At 33.4% G+C, this 11,388-nt stretch overlaps 1 protein-coding gene and 1 long non-coding RNA gene across 2 annotated transcripts in view; one reads left to right on the forward strand and one right to left on the reverse strand.

The window, feature by feature from the left end:
- LOC108737006 overlaps window positions 1-11,388 on the reverse strand; it is an 88,474-nt gene that overhangs the window by 2,894 nt on the left and 74,192 nt on the right. Inside the window, exon 5 of the long non-coding RNA XR_003231376.1 lies at window positions 513-579. This is a non-coding gene — a long non-coding RNA (uncharacterized LOC108737006). The remainder of the gene's footprint in view (window positions 1-512; window positions 580-11,388) is intronic.
- The window catches only part of LOC108737005 (venom dipeptidyl peptidase 4), a 16,740-nt gene continuing 7,347 nt past the window's right edge, over window positions 1,996-11,388 (forward strand). Inside the window, exons 1-10 of the mRNA XM_025975776.1 lie at window positions 1,996-2,140; window positions 2,218-2,436; window positions 2,503-2,577; window positions 3,776-3,828; window positions 3,892-4,088; window positions 5,830-5,999; window positions 6,394-6,621; window positions 7,828-8,048; window positions 8,491-8,704; window positions 10,612-10,799. Of these exons, the coding sequence (XP_025831561.1) occupies window positions 2,132-2,140; window positions 2,218-2,436; window positions 2,503-2,577; window positions 3,776-3,828; window positions 3,892-4,088; window positions 5,830-5,999; window positions 6,394-6,621; window positions 7,828-8,048; window positions 8,491-8,704; window positions 10,612-10,799 (1,574 nt within the window). The 5' untranslated portion in view covers window positions 1,996-2,131. The remainder of the gene's footprint in view (window positions 2,141-2,217; window positions 2,437-2,502; window positions 2,578-3,775; window positions 3,829-3,891; window positions 4,089-5,829; window positions 6,000-6,393; window positions 6,622-7,827; window positions 8,049-8,490; window positions 8,705-10,611; window positions 10,800-11,388) is intronic.

The raw sequence follows: 11,388 nt of genomic DNA on the forward strand, positions 1-11,388 counted from the left end.
GTAAATAAAAAAAATTAGTATCGCTCTTTGTAATTGTATTATCTTTTTTGTTTAAGTAAAAAATCTTATCTATATCTTCGCTTTTTATAGATAGACTAGAAATATGATAAGGGTAGGTAGGAATACTATTTTGTATTTATTTAATTAAAAATTGCATTGTAAATAAAAACTATAATAATTAGAGTTGGCATGAATTTTAATCCGAATTATGAAACATTGCCTATCACCTAATTTATTGAATATCCTTGCAAAAGGATATATGTTTTATTACTAAATTTTAAAATATTAAACATTAAACTTAAATTAACTTTGTATCCTCTAATTTTTTCCTTATTAATTAACATGTAGAAATTTCAGTTTAACGTTTAATATCAAATATTAACCACCTCTTCAAAAATATTTTCGTATATATACATATACTGATTATTATTTTAAAATACTTACATCCTTTAACCGTTTACTATAATTAAGTATAACAATTATTAAACATAAATACACTTTTAAAATGTTACCTAAATTTGTAGCTGATCTTCAACATCTCGTTATGATGGTCGAACAACTCTATAAATCCAGCAAAGCCTGTAAAAAAAGAAACAATATTTTTATAAGTTATAAATAAAACCAAAGATAAAAAGGTAACTACGAATAACAAAATGGAAAACGCATTTACATTGATTTTGTAAAACAGACCACCTTAGGGACTTTAATAAAAATCGTTTTAAAACTTTATATAATACAATTTATAAATATATCGGATTTGAAATTGTGTTTTGTGATTTTACCTTTTATCTTTTACAGTTTTATAAAAGTAACTTGTCAAAACTGCGGCCCATTCATTTATAGAAAGGATCATCATCTATAATAATGTTCGACCTCTTGAACTAAATTAGTTGGATTGATAATAGGGTACGGGATAAACAAAATATTTGAAGGAATCTTCGAATGAAAAAATTAACAGTTAAATCAGGCATCCTGAATTTGTAACCAATCTTTTGAAAACGTATTTTTGATAAAGTTATTTAATTCATACATATTTGTTTCGCCCTGGTTCTTGCAATAATATTTATTTACAACTTGTGTTAAAATCAGCGGATTGTTCATAAATTTTGATACCCTGACTATACTACGGTTATCAGCTTTGAATATGGGACACTTTTGTTACAGTTTGACTTCACCATCATATGGAGCTGCTGCAGCGGAACCTCTTTCACCATCCATGACGGGACCCTGGACTTCTAATCGGGGGTGTCGGTCGGGAGTGTTCCGGAGCGTCCAGATTCGAATCTGGAGGTCTCCAATACACGGGATTTCGGAATTTCCGAGATCCTGGGTCTTGGAAACTTCTGAATACGAATCTCGAGGCTTCCAAAACAATGGATCTTCGAGATCCATTGTTTTGAAAGACCTCGCGATTTGTATTTCAGAATTTCCAAAAACTCAGGATCTCGGGACTTTCGAATTTCGTGGCTTGGAGACTCCTGGTTCGAATTTGGGCGCTCCAGTCGACCGGGTCTTGACCCGGACGGTCTTCGAATAACAAAAACGTTCGCACTAAACCTGGTAGACGTGAAAAATTTTTTTTGTCTTTTTAATTTAAAAAAAAAAAAGCGTGGAATAATTGTTACCTTCTAACATGTATATTTTAGGCAATGAAAATGATAACACTGAGTTATATTATTAATGCTTCATTCTCATTGAAGCGCAATTCTGTGTAAACTAATTATATTTTTTTTACCAACTAATTATTTCCACCTCTGTTTCTCCTACTTTATTTGCAAAGTACAATGTAAATGTACATTTTATTTCCTCTAGCACAAACTATTGTAAGTACTTACCTTTTACAAATCGTTCAATTAAATTACGCTACAATTAACTTAGAAAAAAATTCACGATAAGGCAAATAAATACATAAGTACCTGCTTTTAATCCCTTTTATATGCCTTTGATGATGATAAGATAAGAAACGTTGGAATGGAATTGATGGCTAATTAATAAAAATGTAACACTTACTTACTTACTAGTGTATCAGCATTACAATCGAATGGGTATTGGGATAACGTAATACGTGTTTTTGAATGTGCTAATAAATAAAGTTTCTGTGAATTTAATTGAATGTATATAGGTAGCTAAAATGTACGCAGTAAGTAAATTTGAACAGTGAAATTGTTTTTTAAATACTTTGGATAATAACTAGTCAACATTTAAAAATTTATATAGATTTTAAAAATCGTTGCTCTGCTTTTTGTCGGAATTATTAAATCAGAAGAATTGGAACCTTACCAATTAAGTGAATTTTTGGAAGGCTCTTTTAGAAATAGAGGCTTCAACGGAACGTGGGTTTCTGATGATATTTTAATGTATAGGCACAATTCGAGTTTGTACTTTTTTTATCCAGAAACTGAAACATCGGAACTGTTTTTTCGTAGAACAGACTTAGTGAGTTTCATGAAAAAATCAATTATTATTAAGTAACGTGGAATCTAAACGTAAAAATTATTACAGAGTGGCTTTGGTAGTTATTCACTGTCATTATCACCAGATAGAAGATACTTTTTGATACAGTACAACACTACGAGCGTAAGTACATTTTTATACACCTGATTTAAAACTGGGAATTATGAAAACAATACTTCAAATCAATGTCATCCGGCCTCTGATATTGAACTTTTGTAATACTGGCAAAAAATAAATGTAACTTGTAGTAACTAATTGCAAACATAAAATTAAAGTTTTCAAATGTATCAGTTTTATATTTAAAATTCGAAAATATTCAAAAAAGAATGAGACCTTTTCAGAAATCTCAGGCCAAGATTTTTCAAATGGAACTAACTATTTATTCCAACGTGGAGAAAAAGTTGACTATTGACCCATTTTATTAACAAATACTGTATTTAAAGTCTCATCTAAAGTAATCTAACTTCTCCAAGTGCCTAAAAACGCTAATAAAATGGACCAAAGGTCAACTTCTTCACTGCGAGCTAGGAGTGTTCCTATTCGAAAGGTCCTGACCTAACCCGACTAAATATTAGAAGCAGGTTAGCCCGAAATATGTGAGGATCTAATAAGACTGTCCAGTTTAAGGAATTCCTAATAAGCATTGAATAAAGATATCCAAAATAAGAATGTACTTGTCAGGTTCAAATCAGGATGTCCACAGTTTATCCTATCAAAGTAAAAAATTAATGAAATCAAGTTTTCCACGCTAGGATCTTATAATTTCATTTCATCCTTTACACAGGGTAAAGATGATTAAATTCTGATCAGGGTTGAGTGTGGATAAATTTGATTGGCCAGAATTTAAATATCATCAGATGACTATCCTAGAGAAAATAGACTTTCCTTCTTGTTAAATGTCAATTACAACAACGTCAGAAAAATTTTATCAATAAATATACGGTTATCTTATAACTGGCCTATTTTAATAATAAATTTGCAATCAAGTTTTGATAGGGTTCTTTGGATTTCCCTATTAGATCCTAATTTTTATTTCCTTATTAGGTCCTTCTTAAAAAAAGCGCAACAGTTCTACTCATATCCACATAGGGTGGTCCTTATCAGGACCGAATATGAATCGAGATTATACCTGTCAGGTCCACGATCATAATTTCTAGTCGGGAAGTTGTGTCCGTTTGGAAGATTATCGATTTTATTGCCCAATTTTAGATTGTTCATATTGTTCATGATAAATTAAACTGTTAAAGTTTAAATGGAAATGAAAATATAAAGACTTCAAAAGAGATCTTATTTGATAGTTTCTTATTATGTTACATTTCAGATTTTTAGACATTCTACCGTTGCACAGTTCAGTATAGTAGATGTAAATACTGGGTAAATATATTTAATCTTTACATTTGATAAATAAAATGATAAAATGATTTTCTTTTTACACAGTGAAATTTATAATATTGCCGATTCAGAGTTTCTGTCATATGCTACTTGGGACAAAAGTGGAAATGGTATCGCTTATGTGTTCGAAAATAACATTTATTATATTGATTCACCACCACAAGTTACCAATGCTAAACAGATTACAACAGACGGAATAGTGAATGTAATTTACAATGGAGTCCCCGACTGGGTTTACGAAGGTATTAATACTGAACAATAATTCGCGCTGATTTTATATTTTGAAATAAAAAAACTATATTTTTCCTCGAACTCTTGCAATTTATTCTTATACCGGCTCAATTAGATGCAAAAGAGTGAACAGATAATGTTTAACTCTTTAAACTGTAGTTTCTGTTCAGCTTTTTATCGCCAATGTTGTTACACTTCCAATTCATCATTTCAAAGATAATATTAAGTAATTAATTTTACTCATCGTATAAATGTGATACTATTGAGTATCCACGATTTATTAACTTGACGATCTTAGGGTACTGGAAAACATTGGCAGTGATATAGAGCACCAAAAAGCTCAAACTCCAATGCCAAAACACGATGCTCAACGTCCGAAGTATGAGGGGGCGTTTTTAAGTTCGCGGAATGGGGGTTAAAAAGTGGAAATAAAAGTACGAATTTATTTTTTCTTTTCAGTATATTTACCTGCTACCTTTATATACTTTCGAAAAAAAAATGTTTTGTCTTTGTCTCAAAAATATGCCGAAATTGCATCCTTCACTTCTTCATCGCTTGAAAATTTCTTTCCACGAAGACTTTTTTCAAGTTTGGGAATAGGTAATAATCGCTGAGAGCTAGGTCAGGACTATAGGGTGGGAGAGCCAAAATTTGGAAGCTCACCTTCTGCAGGGCAACCATCGCAACACGGCTCTTGTGAACAGGCGCATTGTCGTACAGAAGGAGGACACCTTAGGTCAATTTTCAATAATCCATCTTTATCTTCACTACAGAGGTTCAAAAACGCACGATAACACTCCACACGCTGTTGTTTTTTAGGCGGAGTGAGCAATCTCGGTATACATCTTACGCTGACTTTAGTCATGTCAAAATGATCGCGAAAAATTTTAAAAATTGTTGCATCTGATACTCCTACCATTTCTGCAAGCTGTTTCTTCTTAAGTAGGACATCTTCTAGTATTAATTTTTGCAGTTTTTGAACAAATTCCGGAGTGGTCAGCTTGATCAGCATAAGTCTTCTTCAAGTGAGTCCCTGCCTTGCTTAAAGAGGGTATGACACTTGTAAACCAAGGTTTTACCTGGGCAAGAGTACCCGTAAACGGATGACATCTCTTCCAGTATGGTTTGAACTAATTTTCCTTGCTTGGTAAGGAACTTTTTAACAGCGCGATACTCGATTTTCTCCATATTTCACAATTTGTTTCCGATTGACTTGTTTCGTCGACGATAGTTCAAAGACTAGTGACCTAATTACAAAAAAATTTGGTATTTAAACTAATAAAGAGTAGCTTAATTCGTAATGGCTCGAGTTACTACCCTCACTAATGACCTACCTACCCATTCTGCGAACTTAAAAACGCACCCTCGTACTTTTCTGTTATAAAGTTATATACTCTCTTCAGGGGCTGAAAAGAACTGAACTAGAACTGAGTTGTACCAGTCCCTGAAGAAGATAACTTTGTACCTACTTCGGACGTTCAACGTCGTGTTTTGACGATGGAGCTTTGAGCTTTTTACAGTTCAACTTGACGACCGTTTCTCCACTTTGTGGTCCCTTCAGGAGACACAAATGTTTTTGACTTCACTTCAAGAACTTTTGCGTCTTCTGAAGAAGCCAGAAAAGTAGCTGTTAGTTCCTAATAATAAAATATTCTTTATCCCTTCGTTGGGATCGACTTTTATAATAAAGAGATGTCAGTAGTTAAAGTTGGATATTTAACTGGACTAATTTTGAAATTTCGTAAATTTAAGAGGAAGTTCTGTCGTCTGGTTCAGCCATGTGGTTTTCTCCGAGTGGAGATAAATTGGTGTTTGCCTTCTTCAACGACACGGAAGTCGAAGAATTTTCTTATTATTTGTACGGAGCTCCTGGAAACGCGATAGACAACTATCCCGAAGAAGTACATTTACGGTACCCAAAAGTAAGTTTCAAAGTTCTAAATAGAGGTGTTCCTACTTCTTTCTTACTTAAATTGCTAGTATAAATTTTTGGAGCGTCGAGCGTTAAATTTTTATATTACCTAAAGAAATATGTAAATAGAAAAATAATACCTAGCATTTAAGTAGACAGTAGTTGAGCTTATTTACTAGAACATTATTTCTTATATATTAATTTGAAAATTCATTCTCAATTTTTTCTCCACTATAATTAATAAAAAAAAGTTTGTTGTTGTTGTCACACTCTCGCCGAGAATCGAACCCGGGGACCTTTGGCTTTACGCACCAATGCTCCGGGGTTCGATCAAAATGTTTAGTTGAATTTCGTTACTAAAACATTTATTAACATACTATTTACCGTTTACTATTTTTCCTTAGGTTGGAAGCAAAAATCCCGATGTTCTCTTGAAGTATATCGATTTAAGCAACAACAGTAGCGAGGTTGTTGCCTTAAATATAATTCCATTCGATATTGTCTCTAATGAGTATGTTATTTACACAGTTGGTTGGGCAACTAATGAGGATGTCGTAGCTATTATAAAAAATAGAGTGCAGAATAGAGCAGCTGTTTGTAGATGCAGAGTGGCAGAAAACAATTGCTATGTTGTAAGCAATTTATTTTCAAGATTTCTTTTTTTAATGTATATAAATATAAGTTCAATACCATTCACCAACATACTTAAAAACAAAACAAAACTACAAAGCCCACAAGCTTGAAATTTGACAATTAAGTTTCTTTTAACATTTACAATCATCATCATCATATAGTCGTCAGTCCTTCCCGTAGGAAAAATTTCCATTGAACTTCAATGGGAATCAATGGAAAATTTGTAAATTCCATTCAAAACCATTTGGCATAAAAGGAAAAATAATTATTTCCATTTACAATAATTCCATTAGCATTTACATGGGAAAAATTTCCATTGATTTTCAATGGAAACCAATGCAAAATTTATAAATTCTATTTAAAATCATTAATGGAAAAACAATTGGGTACCTAAAAATGCAGAAGATCTGGTTTGAAATGATTAAAATTTATTAAAAAAATGGAGAGAAACGTGCTAATTGTCACAGCAAGTCAAGCAATAAATGTCATGTAATTAATATTTTCCTCATATTTTACCTTGATTAAAAAGAATTTCATTTAATTACCCCTAGCAATAATTAAAAGTAAAAAATAAAGAATTGACACTAGGATTTCCATTGGGTTCAGGAATGGAAGTTCCTATGAAACGCAAGGGAAATCCCATTGCGTTCGGCAATGGAAGTCCCATTGGGTTCGAGAATTCTAGTGGAAATTCCATTCATCCCATTGGCAATTCTCCATCTATTACCATTAATTATTATCAGTGGTAATTAAATGGCATTTTTTAATGGAAATAGAATGGAAATTTTTCTTACGGGTTAGACTGGTTGAACACGTATCTCCACTGTTTCCTTTTCTGAGCTAATCTTCGCATTTCCCTAAAACTAGAACAACCAACATCCTTAACTATTTGCGAACAGTAATCTAATCTAGATCTACCTCTACCCCTCCTAACTCCCGTTTCTGCCTCTAATATGTGTCTGACTAGACCTTCAAGCCTGAGAAGGTGTCCTAAGAATCTCTCTCGCCTATTTCTTATTGACTTCCACCTACAATCTAGCTACGAAATAATTTTTTGAAACAATCCCTACAAGTGTGTAATATTGTATCAAAATTTTGAAATAATTAAAGTTTAGACCAGTTGTTTTGGGACCACTTATTGTTTATTTACTAATGCAATTACGCCATTGTTTTTGACTGATGATATTTATGCGTTACCTATATAGGAGAGCATAATTGAAGAAAACAGAGGTTGGCTTGACCTTCAAGCTCCTGTTTACAATTCTGATGGGACACTAAGGTTGATGATTTTGGCTCAACCTGAAGGCGAAGACACTTATCAACACATGGTTCTTACCAACACCTCGAATAATTCATCCGTACGATTAACACACGGGCGAAAGATAGTTTCATCTTTATACGGATGGGATGAAGAGCGAAATTTGGTGTAAGTACAAGTCAATTTTATAAGACGGACATTATTAATTAATAGCTTTTAAGATAATTAAATTTTAACTACATGTAAATTAGGTACTTACTTATAGAAAAAAAAATGAGCGATTCGCGTAACAGATTAATAATTGTATTTGAAAAAAAAAACATGAAATATCTTGATTGTTTCTCATTACTTCGGAAAAAAATTTGCCAAAAATTGTGTTTTGGATAAGATTTCTATTGGTGACCCTCAATATGACGTTGATCATAATCTTCGAGATCATTTAAAGCTTAAGTAATTTTGTTTAATGGGAATGTATAGTTTTAATGTCTACAATTAAGAAATTTGATAATCAGAAAAAACCATTGCTAGATATTAATTCTTCATATTTCGAAACAATTCATCCCTATAAAACAATCTGAAAACTGTCAATTAATTCATGCTGTTTTGATAGGTATTACTTAGGAACTACTGAAGAAAATTCAGCACAGCGACATGTTTTTTCTGTTAACGTAGTCACTTCCGAAATCATTTGCATCAGTTGCGGATTTGAAACTCCTGATGGTAATTGTACGTATGCTGCAGCCTCGTTCAGTAAAAATTTTTCGTATTTTGCGAAAGTGTGCCAGTCTTCACCCAATTACGCTGTCATTCAAAGCACCACCACTGTAAGTATTTGCCTTATATACAAGATGTGTTCTAAAGTAAACGGGGCTCTTTTAAAGTAGCATATTCCAGTGGAACACCTCCTCATGATCCATGAGATCATTAGAAGTAGTTATTGAGGGGTAGGTGACATAATACCTGTTGTATCGGTTCAAAAATTAATATAAGACAAAGCAACATTAAGTTCTGTGTTAAACTTCGTAAAAAATTTTACTGATACGGTTCAAATGAAGAAACAAGGTGATAAGTATTTATCCCCTAGAAGAGTCGAGTCAGGGGATGGTCGAATATGTTGGCCAATAAAAGTTTGTGATTACCGAAGATGCTATCAAGAGTAGACGCAAATTCATCAGAGATCAGCTAAAATCTTCATTAAAATGAATAGAAACGGTATTGAATATCTCCAAAACACCAATTTGTGGCATTTTAGCCAACCATTTGAAGCTCTGCTCAAGATCTAACTGACTGACGACCAAAAATTCAACATCAACAAGGAGACAACAAAGATTTGAAACCTCTTGTACAGCAATATCAATGCCGATGAAACGTGGTGTTTTCAATACCATCCAGAAACCATGCGTCAAAGTCCAGAAAACAGAAGAGGATTCGAGGAAAGCCATTTGGACAAGTAAAAAGTGAAGACAATGTTGATTTGTTTCTACGATTCGAAGGGAATAATTCATAAGGGGTTCCTTCTACCTGGCCAGATGGTTAATGCTGTGTTTTATCCCGACATTTTGAAGCGCTTAGTGCGGCATGTTCGTTGTATTTGGGAAGAATGTTGGGAAGAAGTTGACGCTTGTTGCATGATAATTTGCCATCTTATCGATCGACACTTGTGACTGATTTTTTTGACCCACTCGCCTTGTTCATCTGACAGTTCCGTACGTTGCGCCGGAGACTTTTTTGAATATAATAAATGAAATTTGCCAAAACAATGTCTTTGTTCTAATCTTCAAAAGGTCAGGATTACTTTGGAGCACATGTTGTATGTTATGCGTAATATACGTTTTAATGAATACGAAAGGAATTAACTTTAACGTTAAAAAAGAAATTCAACGTCTAGCAATAAGTTTCATAGAAACCATGTGGGTAAAAATATTAGGAACCTTGGACACTTTTCAGGATGAAATTTTCAGAAAAAAATCACATAAAACAACTGCACGATTTGAATGGACAAATGACAACTTACAATTCTAAAATGGAAAAGTCTGTTTTTGACTATCACAATAAAATTTTACTTTCAGATAAACCAAGAAGCTGTATGGGTATAGGAGTATCTATATCTATATATCAAAATTTTCTTAGGAAAATTTTATCCTTAAAAGTTATTCAGGGGTCCTGTTTCTTCCTCGCTATCTATGTATTGGTTTAATGAAAATGCCATAATTTTATCATTTTTGACGTGACAACGTCTTATAATTCGATGGAGCCGGCTGCACGCACGAAAAAACATGACATGCGGCGTTACATCGCTCTGAGGCGTTCCATTTAAGGCTTGAAGTGCAAGCGAGAGCGCGGAACGAGCGACAAAGAGGCACAATCGGCCTCCGCGTTCGGCAGCGTTCGACATCTGTCTCTCTCCTACTTGAGTGAGCGATGCGTCCGCGTGGACAGCTGCTATACAATAATACATTTCCATTTACCTCCTTCTCTATATCCATACAAAATATCTATCAAACAAATAAAATTAAAATTTTCTTTTGAAAAATGAAACCACTCCATCAGTATTTTCTTATGACGTTGTCACGTTCAACTATCGTCAGTAAACCGACTTTACAGACAACCGATTTTTTTTAATGAAACTCAATTCTTTACTTATTTAGTAAATGAATATTTTATTGATATAATGGCAGATATTCATGATAACAGAAATCAAATAAAAGATAAAAATTAATCTTTTCTTCAGCCTTCAAATGCGTATCTCTGGTTAGATAATACCGCCATAAGGGAACAATTGCAAAGGAAATTGCAACCTACTGCAAGACATTTGAATGTTACCCTAGAAAGCGGTTTTGTAGCAAAAGTGAAGCTTCTTTTACCACCAGGATTTGACGAAACTAACACTTCAATTAAATATCCAATGATTGTTAATGTGTAAGTAAAACGGGTAAACACATCAACAGTATTAGTGTCAAAACTCATTTTCAATTTTTCATCCACTATAAATTACCTTAATTGGTGCGTAAAGCCAAAGGTCCCGGGTTCGATTCTCGGCGAGGGTGTGACAACAGGAACAAATTTTCTCTCATTAACTTGAGGTAGTTTATAGTGGGTAAACAACTGAAAATGAATTTTGACATTAATATTTCATATTAATTATATATCAACCGCAGTTTTAGTAGATTAAAAGTAAAAAATTAAAGTCAGGAGTGTTAGCAAGCCTGTTGAGCTTTACCGATACATCATCATCATAAGGTCCTCAGTGGACACGTACCTCCACTCTTTCCTATCCTGAGCTAAACTTCGCATTTCCCTAAAACTAGAACAGCCCACATCCTTAAATATTAGGTCTACCTCTACCCCTCCTAACTCCTGTTTCTGCCTCTAATATGTCTCTGATTAGACCTTCATGCCTGAGAAGGTGTCCTACCAACCTATCTCGCCTATTTTTTATTGACTTCCATAGAGTCCTCTGTTCTCCTATTCTTTCCAATACCTCTTCATTTCTAACCTTTTCTACCCA

Source organism: Agrilus planipennis, unplaced genomic scaffold (genome assembly GCF_000699045.2).
Source record: "Agrilus planipennis isolate EAB-ADULT unplaced genomic scaffold, Apla_2.0 scaffold98, whole genome shotgun sequence".
Taxonomy (NCBI): domain Eukaryota; kingdom Metazoa; phylum Arthropoda; class Insecta; order Coleoptera; family Buprestidae; genus Agrilus; species Agrilus planipennis.